The sequence below is a fragment of the Theobroma cacao genome, chromosome 2 (genome assembly GCF_000208745.1).
Source record: "Theobroma cacao cultivar B97-61/B2 chromosome 2, Criollo_cocoa_genome_V2, whole genome shotgun sequence".
NCBI lineage: Eukaryota > Viridiplantae > Streptophyta > Magnoliopsida > Malvales > Malvaceae > Theobroma > Theobroma cacao.
In genome coordinates, this window is record NC_030851.1 from 9,015,808 (window position 1) to 9,043,751 (window position 27,944).

Here is a 27,944-nt window from a genome sequence, read left to right on the forward strand (position 1 = left end):
ATTATATTTTCAAAATTTGACTTACATTATCAAAATTAACACTTCCATCTGTGGAAAAATACCGTTGAGAAAGGATAATTTCTATTAGTAATAGTAATCACCAATAGAATTTTTTGTCAATATTTAGTCGAAAATACTGTAGTCAATAAAATTCATTATGCCAAAAATTGATTTTTTCATCGATAAATCTCTGACGAAATATTCTATTGGACATTTGGTCAGCGAAGAATTCAATTTGTCAGTAGCATTACTGGTCGGTGTTGTTTTGTTTTCCATAGGTGATTTTCGTCAGTATTTTAATGATGAAATTCCCGACGAAACTCCGTTGGAGATGGTTTGATTCCGTTGATGATAATGTTAATTCTATCAGTACCATTGCCAGTAATTCAGTAAGTAAAGCGTTACAATAGTCAGATAATTTTTTTGAAAAAAAAAGACATAAAATAATTTTAAATATTGTAAAATATGTACAAAAATATATTTTTATTAATAAAAACATGAATAGAAAGTGTATTATTTTTATTACAATTAATACAAAATATAAATAAAAAACATACAAGTACATTAAAAGTACAAATGGAAAGAAAAATACAAGTATATCTACTAACATAATCTCATTCGTCGTGTATCCTCATTATTAGAAAGGCTCGTCGGTTGCTCTGATGAAGATTTGACATGGACAGCTGACCACATCATGCAATTAAGGACGCTACACTACATGTTCTTTCAATGGTTCTCCATCTGATGCACATTTTCATTCTGTGCCTCTTATGCCTCGTGATTTTGTGGAGGATTGGTGTTTAACCTAATGATTGGCATGAGTCTACAACTTCATTGTCCTATGTTTATTATATTAGTATATAAGATCACTTCCGTAGTTGACTAAAAATCTTTCTTGACTGATTAGTTATTCTATCTCTGAATCTCCCTTATCAAATATGATTACATGGAAAACATTAATGGTTTTTTCAATATAATCATATTTGATAAGGGAGCTTGAGAAATAAAATACCCAATCAGCTGACAAGAAAGATCATCAGTCAAAAAAGAGGTGATCTTACATACTAGTACTATGAGAACTGAGGAAATGAATTTGAAAACTCATGACAGTCACTACATTCGGCGTCAAAGAAGATGAAAACTAACTTTCTGTAGAAGCACTCATTTTGAATGAAAAACAGATAAAGACTACAAAACAAATCATAGGCTTAATTAGATGATTGTAAAACACCGTGCATCATCTAATTTATTAATGATAAATTATATAGACCTAACCTACCTACTCAATATCATTTAACAAAAAAGGAATTTGTACTGCTCCATAGCTTAAGTTGCTAATCATGTCATCAAGCATACAAATGTCCTCCTGTATCAGTACAAAATCCCTATTTGCTAAATAATCCAAACAGGTCAATCAAGTCTAGGAATCTACAAGTGATGGATTGTTGCGTACTCTCTGAATTCAAACTCCTTGGCCTTAACACAAAGAGAAAGAAGAAAGTTTAGTCTAGACAGCACTAAAAATTAAAAAAATATTATCAATTAATATATACTTAAGTTTTACTTTTCAAATACACACACACAAACACTTAAGTTTTTATATTCCATAGGAGACTTGGCTAGTTATAATACAAAGAAAATCAACAAAGGTCGTTATAACATCATATTACAGCAACAATTGGTAGCCAATATAATTACCTTTTGGCCATTCATGTAGCAATACTAATTTTACCAACATATAGCTTATTTAACAAATTTATTTACCAATTCTACCTACATAAAGTAAACAATATATATCATTAATGAAACACATAACAAGTTCTTGCAAGGTTGAACATTCCATTTGTGTTTAAGATGAATGAAAATGGCATAGCATGTACCAAAGCATATAATTTATTAATTTAATTTGGTGCATTGCTAGCTGTACCTATGGTTTTTATGGTGCAAAGAATATAAACATTAGAGGAAAAAAGATTACAAGTGTTAGTGAAACTTAACATTCAACCTAAAAGTACACAATTGAATTCAATTCTAGCTATATATCTAATTGGATAAGGAAGAATTGGATATAAGTTATGAACTAGTTGGCATCATTTGTTTGCAAATTTTGGTAAGTCATTCATATTTTTTCGACATCTCTTCCACATCTTAACTATTTCTTACAGTTTTTTTTGGATAATTTTTGACAATATTAAAGGAGAATCATTTCACAATATGAAAGTTTCTTTTCTTTAACTTCCATCTAGAAATGGCAAACTTATTGTTATTCAACTTACCATAGTGCTTGATAAAGTATATAAAAAGAGTTAACAATGAATGAACTTTTTCTATTGACATATTTTGGATGCATTGAACACCACTTATCTGTTTTAAGGTTGTAAGCTTCTGAATATTGTTAAACCATCCTTAACCATTTGCAAACCTTTTTTTTTATATATATAATAAGGTTTGGATAACCCTAAGTTTTGCTTAGATATAATTTCTTCCTTGAATGATCTTAAGAGGGCACTCCTTCACATTGACTTGGTACATTCAGGATTTTACTTCCATAGTGCTCCCTACAAATCATTTATTGAACATTGGAGAACAAATCCTATGTATAAACTTAAGTATATATTTTACACATAACACTTTAATCTTTTTTTAAAAAATTTCTTAATACAAATTGGACCATGAAACCAAATTACATAAGAGCAATTTTTCTTAGTGCATTTTAAAAAAGAAACCAAATGGAGTTTTTCTGAGTGCATGGATATTAAATCATGATAAAGAGGAAAAAAGGGCAAAATTATACTTCATAATGGTTGGTGAAGTAAAAAATAAAACCAAACAATTTTTTATTTTGTTGAAAGAATCTTAATTGCGACATGGGCCAGGTGTGCTTTCACACCAATGGACTGTTCCCTTGAGTGCTTGCTTGTGATTGTTTAGCCGCCTAAGCCTTTCAGTCGTGACCTTGGGCAACTAGGGAAGGGCAATTTTGTGACGGGGGGTGAAAAGGGAGGGTGGGGGGATCGGATTATGGCCAAAGTGGTCGGCAGCATCAAGGGTGGGGGAAAGAGAGAAAAGAGCGAGAAAAAAGCAGCTAGGGCAAAAATGGGAAAGGGATAGGGGGAGCCTAATCGAGCCCCCTTATATTTTCAACTTACCAACAAAATTACTAATGAAAATTTCATTGGTAAAACAATTAGTAACTCAAAAATTTCTAGAATAATTTAACCAATGGAATTACATCAATCATATCATCGGTAAAACAATTACTGATGAAAACTCCATCGGTAAACTAAGTTGATAACATTATTTACTTACAAACTGACAACTCCGTCAACAAAGTACGTCGGCATTAGTAAACATCAATGGAAATGGTTGGTTAGCAATTTTTAGACGTGTCCTACTTATTGTGCGCTATCACATTACCAACCAATTACACCTCCATTGGTAATTCTTTCGATACATTCCGTCAACATTATTAAATACCAACGAAAACGGTTAGTCAACAATCTTCCTGCCTTTCCTACTTATTGCGCACTAACCAATTTCTAATGAAAAGTATTTCGACAGTAAATTTTGTTGCTAATACATTGGTATTTTTTCAACTATGCACTTAACAAAGTTTGGTTGATAATTAGTCGATATAGCCGATGACACATTACTGATGAAACCCCAATTTTGTAGTATTAATTTCAAAAAATATATTTTCATATGGCATATTGGAAAGCGGGGATCACTTTATTAATGTATATATGTGTACAATCTCCATAAATATTGTAAGTCAACATCTCTATGTTTAGTGATAATTAATATGATTTCTTTAAATAAATAAATCATGTTTGGCATATCAAAAATAAAAATAACTATTTTAGTGTTCAACAAACAAAGGTGATTAAGACTTAAAGAGTAATATTCTCATTAGTAGATTAAGAAGAGATAATAGTAATGGTGATTGATTAATGAAAATTCATCTCTTTTAATATAATTTTTGTGAGCATTTTAGTTTTTCTTTTTTTTTTACCAATCTAAAATATATTCATGCATTGTTCTATTACCAATCTAAACTATATTTTTTGTATAATTGTTTATTGTTGTTTCATTTTATAATTTTATTCAAAATAGGCAGAAAAATTCTAGTCGCTCAATGCTTTGGTTAATTTATGCTGCTGGAGAATAATGTAGATATTTTTGCCTACAATTTCAGCTCCAAATATAGTTCTATTAAGTCACATCTAATCCATTTGCTGACTAAAAAGTGTAGATTAATGTAGTGGTTACGATTGATTGGTTTTAATTATGGTTACTCTTATACCCATTTGAATAATTAAGCCATGATTACAAATTACAAAGAAAATGGAAATTCCACTTATACACTACCCTCTCTTAGTTATTCATGGAGGTAGTAAATTTAAAAAGCCTGATAAAAAACCTAATCAGGGCTGAAAAAGGATAGGCCTGGACCTGAGCAAGCGTGTATAATTCGTAGAGGTCTGCATATTGGATCTGTCTGTGGCCCCATTAAGGGCCATGTCCAAAGCTACTTAGACTTGATATTGATGGGCCTTAATGGATCTGTTCAGCCCATTGCACTCATTTTCACTCTAATTTTCTGATATTATGTTTTAGAATTTGAAACCTGAAATCTGAACTTGCTTTTTATATAAATAAATTGCTATTGTTATATCTCCAAAAATTCATCAGACACCAAATATTAATTTGAGTCATGACAGAAGATTAGATGAATGGTTGAATAATACACTACTCAAATATTTTATTTATGCCAAAACAATTGATCAATGAGTGAGTCATTACAGTACTCAAATTAATGATTGGTTTCAAATTCAAATACTAATATCATTTGAAAATTGATGTCCGCCACTAAAAAGATGGGCTCAATACTTTATATTTGGTTTTATCAAATTATGTAATTAGTTCTTATATTTTTTATATAAAATTTAAATTATTTAGTTCTTGAATAATAATTTGTTTAAATTGAATCTTTATATTTTTTAATTTATTAATTTCTATCCAAATTATAATACCGTTAAATATGTTAATGTAGTGTTTCTTAGAAAAAAAAATCAACTAGGGCTTTTCTAATCAACAAATATAAGCAGATTCCTAATTCTCACAAGCCTCCCAATGGTACCTGCAAAAATGAGACATGTACACAAAGAAATCGGGAAACTTAAAGAACAAGAGACAAAAATATTGATAGATCAGTTTGCGTCTTTTGGTTTTTATCAGGTTTTAAAGCACATATCCGAATTCCAATCCTTATAAAACTATAATTGATGTCAATCCCAATAGAGTGCTTCAACTATTGGACTCTGGCTTTTGTTTTTCATATAGGTAACAACATGAGATACAAAGGACAAACATTTAACTTCCACAAAAATGATCCAATATTACAATATATGATACTGTTCTACGTGCTACAGTATATATTGAAGCTTGTATGAGATTTTCTTGCTACAAAATAAATCAAAACCCTTCAAGATATTGTAACACTTTTTAGATTTTCTATATATATTGATTATGTATCAAGACAAGATTGTCTTTAAATTTTGATTTTGGGTGAAAATCACTATGCTCCTGATTTATACTTAAAAATTAATGGAAGGTCTGTTAGCTTATCATTGTTTTTGTGTGGCATCGCTGCTGTCATTGTCCACTTCAAAACTCAATTAAAGGCATTAAAATAGTTTAAATAATGCATGGATGATCCAACAACATCTGCTTTAATTCTATCCCACCACAAAACAAAAGAGTGTTCAAGGGCGTTGGGTCTTGTTCTTTTCATGCTTCCCATCTATTTGGATGAAAGCCAAGAGAGGAGGGCATTTCCATTCCGTCCGATGGATGAGGCTAGTTAAATAAAAACTTAAAATGAGTAAAGTTTCCAACAAAATCCCGCAGTTCCATTGTGCAATAAAAATCCCACCTAGCTATTGGTCTCACCAAAAAGCACAAATGGATGAATGATTATTTGGGTTTTCCTTTTTTTGTTTCGTTGTATATCGTGTGAAATAAGTAAGTGGATAAGTATTGGATCCCTAATCTTTGAATGGGTTGGAAAGAAGCTGGTTTCCGATAAACACTGTAGATTACTATGAATCAGGGAGACAAGACATTTGCACGAACATAGAAAAAACTTCCTTTTACCTGTAAAAGAATGGTAATGTCGAGATCACAAGATTTTGGTTGGATTGTCTCGGAAAAGTGACAGAGACTCGTCCCCGGGTGCAGCACAATCACAGCTCTGCAATGACAAATAATTCTGCAGAGATGTTTCTCACATTCATGAAGTTTCAAATCAGAATAATATCGCCTTCTGAATTTTTCTGCTTGTAAGTTTTTTCTTTCGGTATATATAAAGAATAAAAGATCATATTCTAGGATACTGAAAATGAGCAACCCTCTTCATCGTATGCATGCTGCTTGCTAATTACTGTGCATTTAGGAAGAAAAATTAGTCACTGTACATTAGAAAATAAAGGAAATGAAAAATATATAGGGAGGTTTTGATTTCTGTGCTGCCTATTAGCAAAAGGCTAAGAAGCTTCGGATTGAGAACAATCCAGTATTTGCTATGGATATAGAGCTACAAGTATAATTCAAGGGTGAATTCTAGCACTTGATTTTTTGCAAATTAAAATCTATATAATTAAGCTTATCATATAATCTTGGACTTCGAAGATACATTGTGGTTAATGCTAGTGAAAGAAAACTCAAGAAGGACCGAGTAAATAATGTATGTGGTAATGCTAGACATACAAAGTTAAATATATTTATTAGGAAATAATGTGGGTAGTAGTTGGTGTCTATATATATAGACATACATTACCTTAATAATCCATTGACTTAGTTTCTCTATGGTTAATTTTTTTTTGTTTTTTTAACTTTGTACTATTTGTCGTTTGATTTTTTTGAAAGAATCAAATACCGGTATAAAATTAATTATTTTTACAAGCTTCTATAATTTCATGTATCATTAATATTTTAATGAACCAACTATTTATTTAACAACTTAATGTATGTAAAATTTGAAGTCAATCCGATATTCCTATTATATCGGTTGAGAATTTTGTCTTTTTCAATATATATTAAATTGTCAAAATTTATTGTATTAAATAAATAATTAAACATTTTTAATTAACTATAAATATGGCATGAATGACCTACTTAATATATATTTTTAAGTATAATATATTTATTAGGAAATAATGTGAGTAAATAATTGATGTGGGTATATATATATATATATAGACACATAAATTACCTCAATAATCCATTAACTTAGTTTTTGTATGGTCAATTTTTTTGTTTTTTACTTTGTACTTTTTGTCTTTTGTTTTATTGAAAAAGAATCTAAGTTTATTTTTTTGAAAGGTATAAATTTCATTGCTATAACCAAGGAAAAGAATTTCCTTGTAATTACAACCCGCACTTGCATTTGGCTGTCTGTGACACAAACCAAACCAACCAAAGCAATAGTTACAAGCAAATCAAGAATCAACTCCCAAGAATACCAAAGAATCAAGTTATACCCGTATAAAATTAATTAATTTTACACCCTTCTATAATTTCTTGTATCATTAATATTTTAACAAACCAACTATTTATTTAAAAACTTACTTGTATTTGTTATGTTTGTAAAATTTCAACTCACTCCGATATCCTTATCATATCGGTTTGAGAATATTGCCTTTTTCAATAAACATTAAATGGTCAAAACTTTATTATAGTAAATAAGTAACTAAACATTTTTAATTAACTATAAATATGACATGCATGATCTAGTTGAATAGAGCATGAAATCTTACGATTGGATTAATCAAATATAAATTGTACAAAAGAAATGAAAGAGTATATAACATTAAATTAGTTTTATACTGGTGTATATGGATCCCTCTTCTTGTTTTTTGTTTTTTCATTTCTATTCCTTTTTTTTTAAAAGAGACAACAAAAATATCAAACTAAATGAAATATTATAATATTACTTTTAAATTTAACATGTATGAACGGTACATATTTGCCATTAGCGTAGGTTTGGCTTTTGATCTCCTCATGAACGATAATGCTATTACATTTATGGGTAGCTATCTAATTAATTGATTTGTTTTCTTATGAATAACAACAAGAGAGTATGATATTTCTCACGTGAATTTGCAATGTCAAAATTAAAGGGCACTTACTTAATTAGTATCATTGCTGCGATTATTCCTTCCCTATACTACAGCTTCTAAAATAATAAATTTTTGGCTAGAAATTCTTTTTTTTTTTTAAAGGCAGATATAATGAATTATGAGATAGTGATGTAAATTCAAGTATCAATGAAATTTGGTTTATAAAATATATATATATATATATATATATATATATATATATATATATATATATATAATGAATTGCTTAGTATTTTCACTTTATTAGAAAAGCAAGTGTAGCAAGGTCCATTTCCTGATGATTCACTAAATGTGCCATAGGAATTGGGATGGAAGGAAAGAAACAACAATTACTTTATGTAAGAAAAAAAAGGTATGCACATATTACAAAGCATGGAGTGAGATTAATTCTTTCTACTGAAATAGTATAGTTAGTTTGTCCAAGTGGGAACAGGTCTAATTTGTCTTTACTCGTGGCATCACGTGGCACAAGCAATCAAACTGATCACAAATATATATCCCTGTATGTGGAAGGATGGGAATGAAAGGTAGCCATCAATCGCAAAACTCAATGAAAAATACCAAATTAACTAAACTATAATTGTTGGGTTTGTCTTAATGGCTTTCCATTAGCACAAATTCGACAAGAAAATGGCCGGCTGAGACAGCTTTCTTAACCTATTCTTTACCCCTCCCTTATATACAGCCATTGCAATCAGTAGACGATGGAGGAATAATTAGCATCTGTCCAAAATAGCTTAGGAAAGCTCTATCAACACCAAAGGTACTCAAGACTCAAAAGAGTGATGGATATTTATTATTTAATTGTTTCCACTAATGCTAAGTTACAAAGAGGAGGAATATGATTCAAATGCAAATTTAGAAATATATATTCCTTCATTCCTAATAGGCAAATTTTACAAAAATGTCGGAGAATTTATATTACTAGTACTATAAGGAACACTTTGCTCTCTGCCTCAAAGGATTAGATTTCAAAAGTAGAGCTCATACTACATATCTAATTAAGTCATATAGGTGATTTAATTTGAGGTGAAAATACAAATAGAAATCCCCTTAAAACTGAGATTATTTTGAGAAAATCATGTGCTTTTTTAGTAAAAATATAGAATTTTAGCCCTCAATTTAATCCATATGATAAAAGATTTCTTGCCTTTATTTAGATTCACCAACTTACTGACGCTCTAATTACTTAATTTTACCATTGGTACCATATGCATGCATTTTCAGGTAGCCATGACGTGTACCTAGGATAGAAAAATTCTTACTTACTCATGATCATAATTAATTCACGATGTACTACTTGTTCTTGTCTAGTAACCCAGGCTACTGAAATCACTATAATGCTAAGTTGCTAGCTAACTCTTCGTTCCTCAAAGTTTAATCTTTTTGGCTGCATGCTATATGGATAATCATTCAATAAGGACCCTTCCCTGCTATATATAGGCTTCAAGAAACAGATAAAACTAGCTCTCACCTCTCTCTCTCTCAACACTTTGACGCATTAAATACACAAAGGAAATGTATAGATTTCTTTCTCCCAACACCTCATATTTGTTGAACTTGGCAACTCATACCTGCAACCAGATAAAACTCTAGCTCCTCAATTCCATCTTCCAATATCAGCCATACGCGTGTCCAACAAACAACAGAAAATTTGAAGAAAGTGAAGCCACCTTCTCTCGGCCATCATCTTTCTCTCTCTCTCTCTCTCTCTCTCTTTTTCTTTTCTTCATCATCACGGTCATCAAAATCTTCCATGCACGCTGATTCAACAAAACCCCAACTCTTTTTTGTCATCTTATTAGCTTTTCCCCCTTCATCAAAGCCATGAAAACTGAGGTGAGAGGAAACGGAGCATCCATTTCCCTTCAGAACCCTAGTCTTTTCAACACCCCTCAAAGTTCTATAACAGGAGCACTAAGAGGGTGCCTTGGTAGCCTGGACGGCGCATGTATAGAAAAGCTTCTACTTCACTGTGCCAGTGCCCTTGAGAGCAACGATGTGACTTTGGCTCAGCAAGTTATGTGGGTGCTCAACAACGTCGCTTCCTCGGTGGGCGACCCTAACCAAAGGCTCACCTCGTGGTTTTTAAAGGCACTCATCTCTAAGGCATCTAGGGTTTGCCCCACAACAATGAATTTCCATGGTGGCAGCACATTTCAGAGGAGGCTAATGACCGTGATCGAGCTAGCCGGGTATGTCGATCTACTACCTTGGCACCGGTTTGGGTTTTGTGCATCAAATAGTGCCATTTTTAAGGCAGTTCGAGGATACCCTAAAGTTCATATATTGGATTTTAGCATCACCCATTGTATGCAGTGGCCTACCTTAATAGACGCCCTAGCTAAAAGGCCAGAAGGGCCATCTTCGCTTCGAATCACAGTGCCCTCTTATAGGCCACCCGTACCTCCTATGCTTAACGTATCAACCGAGGAAGTTGGTCACCGTTTGGCAAATTTTGCAAAGTTTAGGGATGTACCTTTTGAATTCCATGTGATCGATGACCCTTCTTTCCCTTCATCGGGTGAAATTTTGTCCAAAGAATCCTCTGCTTTTCAGTTCGAATCACTGTTGAGTCACTTGACTCCTTCCGCACTAGACCTTAGGGAGGATGAGGCCTTGGTAATAAACTGTCAAAATTGGCTGCGCTATTTGTCTGATGAGAGAATAGGGAATACTGCACATGATTCTTCTTTGCGAGACGTTTTCCTTGACATAATTAAAGGCCTCAATCCTCGTATTATAGTTGTGGTCGATGAGGATTCTGATCTGAGTGCACCAAGTCTCACTTCGAGGATTACAACTTGCTTCAATTATCTTTGGATACCTTTTGATGCTTTGGAAACTTTCTTGCCCAAAGATAGTAGCCAGAGGTTAGAGTATGAATCCGATATTGGTCAAAAAATTGAAAACATCATCAGTTTTGAAGGGTTTCAAAGGATAGAGAGGTTAGAATCAGGTGCAAAATTGTCAGAAAGGATGAAGAACGCCAGTTTCTTTAGTGTTCCATTTTGCGAAGAGACCGTGACAGAAGTGAAATTCTTGCTAGATGAACATGCTAGCGGATGGGGCATGAAGGAAGAGGAAGACATGCTGATTCTCACATGGAAAGGTCACAAGTCAGTTTTTGCCACGGCCTGGACCTCAACCGGGCTAGAAGATTGAAACAGGGTGTAGACTTCAATGTCTTAAAGTGCTTACATTAAGTAGCTTATTCGGGGGCTACAATAAAAGGGATGAGGGGGAGATTGATGTTTAGTGGTCCTCATGAATTGCAGCAGAGACAAAACATAGTTGCTTTTTCCATTTTTTTCCACATTGTCAAAAGGCTGCAAGCGGGCATAAGACAAGAAGGAAACGGCAGGATTTTGAGGATAACTTGATGTCATTTATCTTTGTGTTCGAGCTCTAGGCGCACCCTAGCTAGCTTTGGTTCACATGAAAGCTAGGAGAGAAATGTACATATTATCTTTGTATGAGACAAAAACCGTTCCCACTTTGTTTTTCTTTCTGTGCTGCCCCGCTGGCTTCTGTTTCTGGACGCTTGACAGTCACCAGCCAACTAGCCCTTTCTTAATCCCGTTATCATATTCCCTAATTGTCACCCATTTTCCACATTCTCTTAAGTCACCTTATATTTATTGTACCTCTTAGTACGTTTTATAGTAATGAATTTTCTATTCATAATTTAGCTTTGCTCCTATCTCTCAATTTCACCGATCAAGAATTATATATATAATTTCCCAACAAGTTTTAATTACTTTGTTCGATTAAAATATAAAAGAAGTGCTTTCTTTGGGTCACAGCCAAAGCCAAGTCTAAAATTTCGCAGCTATGGGGAACTGTGGTTGAATTTGAAGGTGAACATAATCTTAAGGTTTCCATGGAGTTAGGAGGGTGAATCCTACTTTATTCTTTGTACACGAAAAATGAAAAGAATGGCACTCAACGACATTTACTTGGTAAATTCTTCTTTTTAAAAAATTTGATTGAATGATATAATATTATAGGTGTAGGATATATATAGATTATATTAAATTACTTTTTATATCAAACTTTTAAGGAATATCTTAATAGATAAAATTTAATTGAGTCTAATTAACTTTGAATTTTAAAAATGAATAGAGGGAATTTGATGAGAGATCATATTATTTTTCATTATCTAATTGAAGATTTAATACAATGTAGGATGTGAGGGATGTTTTCAATGTGGTTAGTGTAAAGAAGGTGTCAATACTATTAACATAGTTATTAATGGGGGTATTAGGAGTTGGTTTTGTTTTGTAAACTAAGGTAAAATTATAATGTCGTATGAAGTTTATAGTTGAGTTGTTCATGATGGTAGATTTGAATCGACAATTACGTAACTATTATTCAATTTTTATATATAAATATTTTTTTTCAAAAAATTGAAGATTTAATAAGTTCGTGAAAATATAAAGAGAAAGAAAAGTTATTTTATGGAAGAAATGGAGACAACATTGAAACTTGTGTTCATAGTTCTTTCATTATTATACACCTTAATGGGCAGAAAGTGCTCCTAAATCACAATCAATTAATGATGATAATGATTATCAAGTCCAAGTAACAAATTACATATTGAATTAAACATGTAAATTATTTCAGGCTGTGCGATGGTACCTATGAATCTGTTTTGTGTTGGGTTGAAAAGTTATTTAAGACTTCCTAGGAAACAAAATAGAAAGATGAGTAGAACCAATCAATAAATGTTCAAATATCGGGGGAACAAGCTAGGACCACATTACCTTAACTTGTATGAGCAGTCACCTTCATGCTCAAGTTGTCCAGCTAATAGGCTTTGGCTACACCAAATGTGGAATGTCATCTTACCTCGACATTTAACCAAAGTTTGGACTTTTCTTTTCTTCTGTTTTTATTTTGCTTTTTTCTAAAAAATGTGGTTACTTAATAAAAGATACCTAAAATGAAAAATTGATACATCCCCACAACATATATATATAGAAGCTAAATGTGATACACCATCAATTAGTTCAAGGATTGTTATTTTGAAGTTGGAAAATGGTTAAGGACTTTACTATCCATAATCTACTTTATTTATAAGTACCATTTACAGTAACTGGGTGGTTCAATGGTGTAGTGGTTCAGCACTCTGGACTTCTAATCCAGCGACCTGGGTTTGACTCCGGTGGGACCTTGTGATGGCACTTGGTCATTTTACATGACTAATAGATGTCTTCAACTCTGAAGATGAGAAATAAAATAAGCTTCTTTTTTGAGGCATTTGATTTTTTTTTTTGAAAGATTCAAGAAGAATTAAGAATGTAAGTTCTCCTACACAATTCACAAAGTGAATTTGGGTCATACGCCTCTACACACTTAAAAACCAGGCACATATGCTCAAAATCATAGTATCAAAAGTCGAAAAGGTTGCTTTACATGACCACATCCTTGCAGCTATAAATACCAGGAACAACAAATATAAAAAACTTAAGCTATCGTAACAGAAAAAAGATAGCCCTGCATATCTCATTTTTTCTCATCTGTACAACAATTAAAAGGCCATTCTATTGCATCACTCAAACAAAGGATTCTTTGACTCGGTATCATCCTGCTCAAAACAGTCATTGCCATCACACAACAAACTCCATCAAGCCTCCATTGTCCTGTTTACTTGTCCTTCTGGTGAATCCCTATTCTGTTGTGACTCCCCCAGCACACCTGATGTCTTGTCTTCACAGTAGTTGAGCAGGTTTGTTACTCTATTTATGCCATCTTTTGCTTAATTATCGATCAACAGCCTGGTTACCTTTTCTCAGAAAATGATTGATTTTCCAGCTTCTTACCCTTTTTTTTTTTTTTGAAAAGTGGTTGTTATTTATTTGAACTAAAGCAATTATGCCCAACCGAAGTCTTAGGCTATATGAGGGTCAAAGACTTTAGTGGCATAAAACTCAAGCTTTGACGGTGAAGTTCTTGTACAATTACAAAAAGCCTAACCTGCTCGCAGGAAAGACAGGCGGCTGTAGAACAAAGAAAGCCCCAAGAGCGTAACTCAGTGCCACAAACCAACAGAGCACAGAGTTAAAGACAAACAAAAACCAAAGTCCCCGAAAACCTTAAGAACTCGCAGAACTAGACAATTAAACACAGTACGAAAAACTTCCAGCTCGAATCGTCAAAACTCCTATAGGGTCAAACATCATTTGGACTTCATACTTCAGGAGCAACAATCAAAAGCTTAAACAAAAAGGATGACAAAGCATGTTAATGGGAGAGTAGCTTCAACCGGTACTGCCCTTTGCACCCACTTCATGACCATGAGTATACCTGTCAAAATCGACCTGATCCATTGGGTCAGTTCATTTTTTATCAAATATGAGGTGGGTTGGATTTAAAAATTTAGGTTCATATTTGAATCGAATCTAAATGGGTCAGCCCATCAAATCAGTGGATTGAGATAAGCTAGGACGGGCTAACCCTATGGGCCAAAAAATAAATAATTTTCATTAATTTAATAATTTTATATATTTAATTATATAAGATTAATAATTTAATTATCAATAATAATATTTATTTTATATATTTTAATGTGTTTAATCTTTACTTATCAAATTAATAATTTTAATTTATAAATTAAATCATAAAATAATTTTATTATAAAATTATAAAAATAATTTTTTTAAAAAAAAATAAAAAACGGGTTGGCCCAACCAGCTCATGGGGTAACAAGGGGTGGGTTGGGTTGATGTTTGTATGACCCATATAAAAAATAGGTTGACCCAGCTCGACCTATATTTTCTTAGCCCACAAGAGTTTGGGCTAGGCTGGGCCAAGGCAACCCATATTGATAGGTCTAACCATGAGAAAGCTGAACCACGGTAAGCACACAAAAATTGACTTGAGGAAACCTAAAGTAAAACATATCATGGTAGAATCTTGGGACATTGTTGTTGATTTTCTAGGCAAATGCATATATCGTTAACAAGTAATATAATGATAAAGTAAATTATCGTTTTCACAAAGAATTGTTTTAATTCTTACTGTTAACTATTAAAATTAATACATCTTAATTTTATCTAAATAATTAAAATTAAAATTAAAACTAATAAACTAATAACTAAAACTAATTTAAAATATATCAGTAAAATTATTTATTAACTTCTACTGATTACCAAACCTAAGATTATGATATCCCTCAATACTTCATTTAATTATTGTCTCTTTTAACTTAATTTAATGGATTAAGTTGTTAATTTAGAGTCTTAAATTATTTACAAGTTTCTGTTGAGTTTTTCATAAAATTACATCTCTCAATTAATTTACTATATGTCTATGCAAATTAAATTGAAGAAAGATTTATTAAGTTTATTCTCTAACGCTGATTACATATAGCTTATCGGTGTATGTTTACTCTATATGCAAATCAAATTACCTAATCAACTAAGTGCATTGATTATACGCTATTCTATTCAACATCTACCTAAATTTCTTTCGTCAAGGTTTAGCCTAGATTTTTAATTTAATCTAATTGGTGATTAGGCAATTAGAAGTATTAAGAATAGAATAAAATAAACAACTTAAATCCATCAAACATAAGCAAAAGAGAGATCAATAAATTAAACTACATATTAAGTTCAATTATAATCTTAGATAAATGAATTAGTTCCTCATCAAGTCACACATCATCATCAAATAAAATTTAAACATAAAAAACAAACTAAGAAAATAAGAGAATAATAAAAAGATAGAAAAACCCAAGAATTATATTCTTGATTTCTAAATCTCTTTGAATCCTTCAAATTTTTCTTAACTTTAATAACTTTATGGCTTGATTCTTAGCTTTCAATCCTTATATCTTAAAAGTACTCCGAAAGGTTGTTTTTATAGGGCTTTGAAGTTAGGCCAAGTTGGATCAAGAAAGAAGTCAATTCCAATCAAAATTTCCTTATTAGACTATGTGAGTCGCGGTATTGATCAATTAATTAGCAGAAATCGTAATTGCTCTAAGTCTGCTGCAGTACTTTAACTTTAACAAGATTTTTAACCACCTTCTAAGTCGAACTGGCAAATGGGTAAACATAAAAGTTGTAGATTTTTTCTCTTAGCTTTTTAATGGTCTAAGAATCATCTCATTTGGAGTTCTGTAGAGAGAGTTATGATTAAAATACCAAAATATGTGCAGTGAAAGTTTGCACTTCAAAAGTGCTCTTTTTCTTTCATTAAAATTCTTCCTTTATTAAACCTACAAAAGCACAAATAAATCAATAACAACTTATCTTAATCACATTAACACCAAATTAATCATAAACAACTAAGATTAGATTGACTCATCTAAATTAACTAATTTAAATTTATTTAAATAAAACCTACTAATTTTTTATATTACAACAAGAACTAAGTTAAACTAATATCAAAATTAAGTCAAAATAACTCTATATCATAGAGTTATCAGACATAAAAAGAAAGCACTCGTGAACCAGGACCAAAGAAGACACCTTCAAGATCTAGGGGAAGCCATCGTTAGAGGGTCGACAAGGAAGCACATCAAACCTAAAAGGAGAATGTCACAAAAATCCTTCCATCACCCATCCACCACAAGGGCATCAAAGACAGTTTGTGAACCACCCAATGGAGTATCCATTTGTGTAATCTCCATGAAGCACAACTAGGGTCTTGCACCCATAATACTGCATTCTTCAAATCACTTTCAACAACCAAAGAATATAAAATTATTTACACTCGAACATTTGATTCATTAGTTGGTGTATAATCTTCTTGTTTAAAGAGTAAGGTTTTAATCTCTTTTCCCCAATTATGAAAAAAAAAACCCAAAGAATGTAAAACCAACCATTTAGAAGCTGAAAAAATTAGAAAAACTTCCCTTATAACCATAATCTCGGCTGTGTTTGAATCACTCACCCTATAGAGTTTGAAAACATTACCATAATGTCTCCCTTTGTTCCTCAACACTCCCCTTATTTCAGCTTAACCGGACAATCATTCACAGCTCCATCTACATTAAACTTTAATTCTCCTTCAGCTAGACCATTTCCATGGCACCCTTGTCTACTTTTTTTTTTTACTTTTAATTACTGTCCCTGCACTGGGTGCCCCAAAGGTGTTCAAGATCATACTATATTCCAAGGGCCATTTTGCATTAGTCCAAGTGACAACTCGCAGCTTGTTATGGTGTAAATTTGATCGGGTCCCATACTTTATGTTGAAACAAGCTCATTCCTAGACATCCATATATATGCACCGTACTAAGGCATAATAAAATATTTTCCAGATTCTTACGTTCCTTAATAATGACATTATTCCATGAAAAAACAAAAATATCCATATCATTTGGAAAGACCCAGACCACATACCATTCTCTACACCACCGAACTCATATTCCCCAAGACACATAGCAATTAAGAAACCCATATGTGGCATTTGATTAACCTCTAAAAATCAGAATCTAAAGCTTAAAGACTATAAAAAAGAAACAGAAATGTCTTTTAGTTTAAAACAATAGCATATTATTAAGAATTGAAAGGCCGGTCCTCTTTTCTTTCTATCTTTTTGGACGTAACGCAATCTGTGTTAAAATTTTTGGAGTAAAAGCAAGAAGCATAACCATTAACCAAATGTTCTTAACTTCTTTCATAAAACCCAGTAATACTATCCCATGTTTCATCTGGAGCCCATATTCAACATAATTTTGGGTTTATCATGAGTCCACGCAAATTTCAACGGTGAGTACGTTGTTATAGGAGTATAAAATGGACCTTTTGATCCATTGCAAAGGAGCCCAACTTATAAAAATCATCCTAGCAAGTGCCGGCAAGCGCGCAAACCAATTAACTGAAAACAGTGTGGCAGGGTTGATGGCATAGTTTATTCATATTTGCATATTTCTAATTATAACTTTGAAATCCTTGTGTGAGTTTTTTAATTAAAATTTGTCTTTTTATATCTTTTCAAATACATAGATATATGGAGTCTTAACTAATTTTTTCAGAAACCAAATCCAAATCCACTCTTTCAAATTTATGATTCCAAACATATAATAAATTTTACAAAGTAAAAAATTGAGTTAGTAACCAAATCGATTACCCACGCTACGCTCCTCTTGAACACGTATGACATAAGCTAAACAATAGCTAATTAAGATTTCCGTTTTCCTTTTTATTATCACAACCACATGAGTTGCTGCCGTTTCGTGATCAAAGCTTGGCCAGCTTAACCACATCCTCCTGGAAAAAGGGTCTTTCATATTTGTTTAAGCACAGTGGAAAAAGGCTCTACTGCCAGGCAGAGGTTCAAGCGATGCTCCTATCCTTTAATTTGATGAGCAATAAGAAAGCAAGAGAGCAGAACATCACTGAAAGACACCAAGGGGGCTGGAAAACTTGTTGGGCGGCCACTGCCACGGCCACCCCACCACAAAGAAAGGAAAGGCTCCTTTTTGTGTCGTCCGTTGTATCCATAGAAATCCCTCTAGGTGTTTTTAGGAAGAAGATCATTGACGTCCAATGTAATAAATCTGCCAATCTAATGATGATATCATTCAGAGAACTTACATAATCAAAAGAAAAATTGACTCATTTAATATGGAGACAAGTGGCAAATAAAACGACAGCGTTCCTAGTTTGCTTTGGAAACCGAATAGATTATTGGTTAATGATTATCCTAAATCCCCATCGCTCATCGGGGCTGTAAAGACCAAAGGCGCATCAAAATGCCCATCCTTTTCCATAAAATGTCAGACAGAAATACCCCCTCTAAAGTCGATTGGTTGTTTTTTTTTCCTTAAAGCTGCAAAAAGGAAATTCGTTAACACAAGTTTGATAAGACTTATGAATACACTATATATCTTATCTAAGACTTACCCACGCATTCTCTCTAATCTCTTTTGGTGCCTACCAACGATGCTCAAACAGTAAATTGGAAATGCTTGTAAGGATAAAAGAGTCATTATGGTTTTATGACTCACGTGACACCCGTTTACTTGTATCCTTCTTTCTAGCGCATGAACGTAACAGTTGTGCGGTGCCCTCACGCTTCATACTCAATAGTCATAGACAATATACAATTTGAGTGAAACTACCTCAAAATCATCCCCAAAATATGTACACCAACCAGCCTTAAACACTTCCTTTTCATTAGATAAATTGTTTAGTGGGTAAGATGTACCAAATTTCATAAGAAATTAAAAATAATATATTCGATATTAATTCATGTGCACGAGATAATGATCATTTGAACTTGATAACACACATATCTGCAAAAGATGGTACACTAATCTTCAAAGCAAATGAGCTTATCATAAGTCAATCCCTCAGATAGTATCCAAATGCCCGTGACAACTATACAATTTGTCAAACTAAAGCATTAGAACATTATTTAAATTATCTAATTAACATGCTGGATCTCAATTAGTCAACCACTCTGAACTTCTCATTGGATAAATTAAATAGGGTGAATAATGTACCACTCCAACTCAAAATAGAAAAAAAATTGCAATCAAGGAAGAAAATCTTTCAAGGAGAATCCAAACAAGATTAACAATAGTGAATAGGGGAACAAACAAAGGGCAACACGTCAAAACAGTGAACATGATCCACTGTCCGAACTACAGAGATGAATCTTTCCAGTTGGGGCCCACCCCCTGTGGGACCCATTTAGAAGTTGGTCCACCACAACCCTGGTGGAAAAACTGAAAAGGGTCCAAATGGGCAATTCAGTCATTGCAAATTACTACAAGAGTAAGGAATATGTTATTACAAGTATTATAATAAAATTTATATTATGAATATAGAAAACTTTGCCTGGTGGGTGCACGGGTCTAGAGGCCGGCAGCGGGGAAAATGGAACAAGAGAGAAGGAAAGCCAGCCAAAAAGCTTGAGTTCTAAGCTTTATGAGAGGGTCCTCCTCTCCCAAGAAAAATCATTATTCCAACTTTATAATATTTAAATGAGAGGAAATAATTACTATATTATTACATAGAAAGTACTTTTCTTTAGCGAGAATGTCAGGTTGAGGTCACAAGACAACTGTTTTTAGAGTCCTTCCCTCTTTATTTTCTCTAGTTAAATCACTGGTCTTATTCTTATAAAAAAAAAAAAAATCACTGGTCTTATTCTTATAAAAAAAAAAAGTCCCTGGTCTTATTATTATATCTCTTCCCTGTCTTTATACACCCTTGAACTCTTTTTTAGTTTTTAGAGTCTTGTCTTTGTTATCCCAGTTGAGAAGCCACCCCGTTGGTGCTGCACCCATTTTGATTACTATTACCTCATTTTGCAGAACCAAAGTCAGTTCAGTGACTGTAGAATCACTTGTTTCTGTTTGTCTTCTTGCCCTTCTGAAGAATATGGTATATGACTTAGTGTGTTTCTCCTCACTTCCCTTTTGGCCTCCTCCTTACATCTCTGTCTCTGTTGGGTAGTTAAAAAATCTTTTCTTCTTTTTTTTTTTTAATTTCCTTGATCCAAGTTCCAAAAACGAAGAAAAGACTCTTGATTTGAGGTGGGTTTATTTTTTTTCTTTTTGGGTCATGGCAGTTTGCTGTGATCTTGAGGTGGATGTTAATGGAGAGGAGACTTTCCTGGTGGACAAGGTAAGTCTGTTCTCTACCTCTTTTTTTCTCATACTTTGCTTATAAAATTCTATTTTTTAAGAAAAAAAACGGGAACACTTCTGTTTTTCTGAGGGTTTCTTGCTCTCTCCAAAATGCAAGTTTGTTATTCACTCTTGCTGTGTTCCATTTGATGTGATCCACATTGAACAAATAAAAAAAATTGATGTGCTCTACTGAAATCTCCTTATTCTATGCAAGTGTTCTTCTGGTACTCGGTTGCAAATGTATGTTGTGTTTCAGTGCATATTCATTGGCTATGGTATGCTTTTGTTTTGTGTGTGTCTGTTTTTGTAGTGTGAAAAAGGTGGAACTTACATGATTACAGTTTTCATAATTTTCACATTCTCTTGTAAATTTTCTTTGTAGTCTGTAGTATTTACAGTTGTACCTCTAACATTTAATTTCCCACCTGCACTGCAGCACTGTGGGGCAAAAGTTCATAGCTCTTGTTCTTCTTCTTCTGGAAATCACCATGTCCACGATTTTTACGAAAGTGTGTAGGGCTTTCTGTTTTGTTTTCTTTTTTCCCTTCTCATTTATTGCTGTTGTTAGGGTGCTTTAATGTTTCATGTCTAAATTTGTTCTATTCGCCACTTTTGCTGAGAAGGACTGAGGGTTGCTTTCATGGCATTGATTACTGCTCATTTCCCTTCTTTGCTGGGGTGATTAGTTGACATCCTTGCAATTTATTACCCTCACTCAATTTATTACTCTAATAACGACCTCTCATCCGTCTTTTTGCTGTTTTCTTGGTTTAGATACTCCCTTCTAATTTCACTCTCCCTTTTTTTTCTCTCGGTAAATGCAGTGAATTTATTCTCCCTTGCCCCAAAATTGAGTTCATTCCTTTTGTGGGTTTTTCTAAGCCCTGGAAGATTCTTATCAGAAAGTGATAGGGACTGTCTTTACAATAATTCCTCATTGTTTGTTTGTTTGTCACCTTTAACCTGTCCTGTTTTGTATTTCATTCTCCCATTCTTCTCAGCAACCAAATTCCTGTTTTCGTATTTTTCTTTCCCTTTTTATTTCTGTTGTTGCATTGTTTCGTGGAGAAATAACTCTTGGGTAGTAGACATTCTTGATTTATCCCCGCAAGAGTTTTATATTTTCTTAATTTTGTTTTTTGCATTGTTGTTGTTACCACCACGTCATCTGATTCTCTTCTTGTCTGGTCATTGCAGAAAATTGTTTGTTCATACTCGGGCAGGTTGACCAAATTATTTGGTGAATCCACAAACGCCAAGAGAAATAAAGTGGTATTCCATGACTTTCCAGGAGGGGCAGAGAATTTTGAGCTTATGTCAAGGTTTTGTTACAACAAGGGAAAAATTGACGTAAATCCTTCAAACATTTTATTTTTATATTCTGCTGCCCAATTCATGGAGATGAACAATTCTGTATCAGGAACCTGTAATCTATTAGAAAAAACCAAGAAATCCTTTGAAGAGATCAGCTATTGGACATGGCCTGATCTTTTGGTTGCTTTGAAGCATTGCCAAGATTTACAGCCGATTGCAACTCCCTCAGGTTTACTTGAAAAATGCTTGGATTCACTTGTTGGGAGGTTGGCCATAACCAGTGAAGCAAGTCCTTGTGCATCTACTTCTTCTCCAGATAGCTCAGGGTTTCGGCTTTCCTGTGATAGTAGAAGCACTGAGAGTTTGAAAAACAGCTTCTCTCGAGCAAATTGGTGGTTTGAAGACCTTTTAGTTTTGAGTCCCGATTTGATTGGAACGTTGATAGAATTGATGGTCTCTCGAAAGCACAATCATGTAATGATTAGTCGATTCCTCTTTCATTACCAGAAGTCAAAGTTTTATACTGCCTCATCTGATGAGAAATGTAAAGTTTTAGAAATTGTGATTGATATGCTTTACACTCTTGATCCAATTTCTATTTCATGCAAGAGTTTGTTCGGGATTCTTCGAGTGGTGCTGAGTTTGAAGATAAGCAAAAGTTGCAGGAGCAAGTTGGAGAGTATGATAGGTTCTCAGATGGACCAAGCAACGTTAGATAATCTGCTAATTCCTTCTCCCTGTGGCTCAACTTATTTATATGATGTGAACCTTGTTCTTAGGTTCCTGAAAGCATTTCGGCATGGAGGAGGCTGGCAATTATCTCCAATGCGAATGAAGAAGGTTGCTAGCTTGATAGATCTGTATATAGCAGAAGTAGCTCCGGATCCTTGTCTAAAATCGTCAAAGTTTCTAGCCTTGCTGGTGGCCCTGCCGGATTCTGCCAGGGACTCTTGGGATGAATTATACCACGCCATGGACATTTACCTGGAGGTAGTACTTTGATTTCCTTTAAACAAGTTCCCTAGAAACGCGCAGCATATGCACTTGAACATTTTGTTATTTCCTTTAAACAAGTTAATCTGTTCTGACATCTTAAAATGCTACTAGAAACTGTAATTGAATTATTAGCAGCCCAAAGATTTGCTCCATAATAGTATTCAGTGTATTTGGATTAAATATGGTTTTTGTAGGTGCATGCAGGGTTGTCTGAAGACGAAAAAATGAAAATATGTTGTGCACTGAACTATGAGAAGCTCTCTACAGAGGCTTGCATACACCTTTCTCAGAATGCAAAATTTCCATCAAAAAGTACAGTGCAAGCTCTCATCTCCCAGCAATTGAAGCTTAAGAACTTACTACAGGGCACTAATAATACTAAGCTTTACACAGATTCCCCCTGTACTTTCAACGACATCCAAGCCAAGGCTAAGAAAGATGAAGCCACTAAACAAGTTGTTCTCTACTCTGGGAGACTAGACATATCAGCTGACAACGAGATGCTCAGAGCACATTTACAACGGATGCAATGGAGGGTGGTGGAGTTGGAGAAAGTCTGCAAGAAAATGCAGACCCAGATGGGCAAAATCATGAAATCTAAAGTATCAAGCCGTAGTGCTGCAAGACCCCTGCCTAGGCTCTGTTCATGAAAGAAATTTTGCATAATATTTGTATCTGTTAATTATTTCCTTGTCTATGTATAGCATTGAGATATCATTTTTCTATATATATATATATATATATATATATATATTTTCTTTCTTTTCTGCATATTCTGAGGTGACTAAGAATGTTTTCTTTGCTAGAGAATGGGATCTTGGTTTGTGCAGTTACAGAAAAGAGAAAAAACTTTTTTGTGTGCTCTTTCATGAATAGTATCTCCAATTCTCTATATTGTCATGTGTGCAGGATAGGTCTCCATGGTTGAGTCCTTTTCCGCAGTCGCTCTCACACTGGGGCAAATCGTAATGCAAGCTGGCAAATGGCTTATGGGTGCATGGCAATTGGCATAATCTTTTCCAATACCCAATAACGATAACGGATAGTTCACAGTTGCTTTGGTGGGGTTACCAAAAAGTGAGCATGTTCATCAAACAACATTTGTAGTAAAAGTCTTAAAAAGGTCCTTCATTAAATCGTTCTAAACTTGAATTATGGATGTCTGTTTTTATACAACATTTTGGCAATGACTGTGTCTTAACTTGAATTAGTTTCAGAACCTCTTACTTCCCATTAAGCTCAGTGGTTCAATGCCAATAAATTTGTTTTTGTCAACAAGCAGTCAGCTAAGAGAACAAAAGAAAACCACATTACTCCTCTGATTCTGAAAAAGGTCGCTTCAGTAGTTGACTTGCCTCCTTTAATTTTATGAGCGGGACCAAGCATTGGACAGTACATGCAGCCCCTTTCCTTAAAGGAAAAGATAAAATTAAATAAAAAAAAAAGTCATGATCAAATCGACAATGTACTACTCCAAAAATCTTCTGTCGACTTATGATTAAAATTTGGAGATTATTTGCTTTCGTACTATTTTATATGTTTTACTAGTTGACTCCGGTACTAATCTATCAACAGGCAAACCCGATGAACCAAGTAGTACTTATTAAATAGTTTAGCCATCTGATTTTTATCTACTTATTAAATAGTTTCCTTTTCCAGTTGCTTATCAGAGATGCGCGTATCCTAATCCTACCAGGAAAAAAAATGAAAGAAATAGGTGGTTGTGTTTTGAAGGCTTTGACAACTGGAGAACAACACATAAAAAAGAGTAATCAGACAAGGGACATATAGAAAACCTAGCCTTGTGACATACTGAGTAATTTTCTATCTTGATTAATTCGGGGAAGAAAGGGGTGGATGGTAGGTTAATTAGTAGCCAAACAAGGCAACCCTTCTTTTTGCGTTGAACCCTTTCACCCTTATTTAATTCATTCAATTTTAATTTTTAAGTGATCTATAAATAAAAAAAAATTGAAAATGAAGGTAGTCAAGTCATATGTACACCACATTACAATCCCAGGTAAAAGATTACCAAGCAGCTAGTGGATAGCAGACGTGATTTTTAATGATAAAAGAAAATGGAAAATGTTGTGCAAGACGTAGCCAGTGCCATTTCCACTTAAAATATGTGGTCTGATTTTGGAAAAATGAAACGACAAAAGGGTCAAGCTGTCATGGAATTTCCCTTACTCTTACTGTTTATAAAACATCACTTGCATCCAATAAAAATCTTTTATTCTTATTGAAGTATTTCACGTAGTGCTTCTTTCATAATTTTATTTTACATATCTTTTAAATTTTTCTTATCAGATTTTAAAATTTTAGATTTAAAATTCAAAGTCTAGAGTTTAAAATTTAAGATTTAAGAATTAAAATTTTTAATTAATAATATAGAACTGAATACTTCAAGGACCATAAAATTATAATATATATAAAATCAAGTACTACGTAGGAGAAGAAGATTTCTATTCACCTATACTTTAGTTTTTGTAATTAAAATTGTAGCGCATATTTGCGGGTCCAACGGCAGCCAATGCTATTAAAACCACACAACTAACGTGGGACTTAGCTGAACAACACGTAGTGGCATTTTCAACACGAGCGACCGACAATGCTTTCCTCTCCCAATTTATTACTGCCACTAACTTGGAGTCGTAGAGAGAGACCACAAAGGACGGGCTCTAAACATTTATTACGAAACAATTCGGGATCTATTTGGATATGCGATATTTAAGTTCAGATTATTTTGAGTTTGAATAAAAAATAAAATTAATAATTATATTTTATATTTTCTAAAAAAAGTTATAAATTATATTACTTTAATTTTTAATATAAAATTCGAGTTATTTTAAATTGTAAGATGAAAGTTTTTAAGTTCGAATCATTTTAGAGTAAAGATTCTTTTAATTTTGAATTTTTTTTATTTTTTATCAACTCAAGTATGAATAGATGTAGATTTGAAAAAAAAATTTAACAATTTTTAGATTGAAGTTCATTCTGATTTAATTTGTCACGAGAAAATAAATTAAAAGCGATTCTGTTTGGAAGAGAACAAGCTGTAATAAAGGGTTAATGTTGGTAGAATCAAGAGAATACCATTAACAATTAAAAGCACCATTTTGCTTAAACGCCACTCATCTTTAATTTTCGATGCATTCATTAATAATTAAAAACATCCTACGTTGTTGAACAGACGGTAAGTATTCAGAGATGAGCAGTGCAATTTTTTTCTCAGCGCAGTAGCAGTTAATCAACGTAGTTAACTGGATTAATTACCACGTCCAAAATGAAAATGACTTTGGAAGCAACAAAGTTTTGACCATGGAATATGGATAGTAGTCTACCAGATTCATGAATGCCTAGTTTTAACTTTCGTCTTAACGATTGTTTTACCTTTGTATGCATTTTGACTTACCTACGAATATATATATATATATATAAAAGTTGAAAAAAAGGAGTAACTGATAATAATATTAAAGATTTAAATGTGTTAAAGTATCTTTTTCATATATCTTACTATATCGATAGTACAAAGAAATATTTATATGTTAATTTGTTGATTTTTTTTAATTAAAAACTATTTTACCCTTTTCTTAAATATTATTTCCATCACAAAAATGAATTCACTTGACTTGTTTAGGCATTTTAAGAAGTCAAAAAATTAGTGTATATGTATATTTCATTATTTAAATAGTAAAAACGGATGTCCGTGTAATGTAAAAATTTTAGGGCTTTAATTAATCAATAATCTAAATTGCACCAATAATGGTGGGCTGGGCTTTATGCAGAGTTAGGTAAGCTTTCGATGATATCACTGGTTGGGCTTAATCTAGGCTACAATAGGGTCGAAGGACAAAACTTAGGCCCTTTCTTCCTAATATTATTTTGAGTAAATTACACATGTATCTTTTTTGGTATGATCTTTTTTCACATAATACCATAAAGTTATTTTTTCCGTACATAAAGCTTTATGTTTTAGTTCTATTCCCAAAGGGGCTAAGGATGTTAAAGTTTCAGTTAGTTTTTTGTAAACAGATAATAATATCCTTTGTTTTAACCCTTTTGTATTTAAGGTGTTTAATTAAAAAAATATTTCAACTTTTGGGTTTGTTTTCTACTTTTCTCTCTTCTCTCTCACTTTCTCATTGCCCAAATAGGAAAGAGATTGTTTTCTTCTTTGAATTCAAAAGGGGTTTAAAAAATTCAATCATTATTTTTGTTTTCAAATTTTCCTCTCTCATTTTTTCTGTTCCTTTAATTCATTTTTATAAAATATAATTTCTTTAAATATTGAATTTGAATTAATATAATGATTGCTTTTATTGTTACTTTTGTTAAGAGAATTTTGATTGATTGGTTCGTTTTAGATTTGTATTTGATTTTATTTTTGTTTGGATCATTATTAGTATTAAGTTATTAGTGTTTGTATTCAAAATTTGTAAAGGAGGATCCAAATTCACATGCTTTCTTTAAAAAGGCCTCAATTGATTCTGCTCAAATAATTTGCTCTTTTTTTTTTTTCATTTTTTGAAAAACATAATCTTGTACAATTATGTAGGAACTCATAAATTTATTTAAGTGTTAGCAAAAAAGATTCTACCTAAAAAACCATTTCTTCTTTTTATATGATGCCATTCTTAGACAAACAGTGAAGTAGAAGTCATGTATATCAAGCACCAAAATTATAATCGTAGTCCCAAACATGGTTGTTGTTCTTTTGTAGTAATATAGCATTCAACATTTATGATATGCATAAAGACTTTGGTGCTACTCATGACAACAAGAGGCAAGTTGGCCTATTTTGAAAAAAAAAAAAGAAAAATTGAAAAATCTTTGCTGAAATATTTTTAATTAAATAA

At 32.8% G+C, this 27,944-nt stretch overlaps 2 protein-coding genes across 6 annotated transcripts; both read left to right on the top strand.

The window, feature by feature from the left end:
- LOC18608552 (scarecrow-like protein 32) lies at positions 9,466-11,871 on the top strand. The gene has a single exon (XM_007043315.2). The coding sequence runs from the start codon at positions 10,008-10,010 to the stop codon at positions 11,343-11,345; it is 1,338 nt and encodes a 445-aa protein (XP_007043377.1). The 5' UTR covers positions 9,466-10,007; the 3' UTR covers positions 11,346-11,871.
- LOC18608553 (BTB/POZ domain-containing protein At3g22104) lies at positions 20,297-23,963 on the top strand. 5 transcript variants are annotated; one of them, XM_007043317.2, is made up of 4 exons: positions 20,297-20,770; positions 21,973-23,079; positions 23,280-23,397; positions 23,479-23,963. In XM_007043317.2, exons 1-4 carry the CDS (start codon positions 20,708-20,710, stop codon positions 23,733-23,735), a joined length of 1,545 nt encoding a protein of 514 aa, XP_007043379.2. In that variant the 5' UTR covers positions 20,297-20,707; the 3' UTR covers positions 23,736-23,963. The 5 variants fall into 5 exon arrangements, with proteins under 5 accessions (XP_007043379.2, XP_017969971.1, XP_017969972.1 ...); XM_018114482.1 differs by having other exon boundaries at positions 20,299-20,770; positions 23,280-23,963; XM_018114483.1 differs by lacking the exon at positions 20,297-20,770 and adding an exon at positions 21,176-21,284 and having other exon boundaries at positions 23,280-23,963.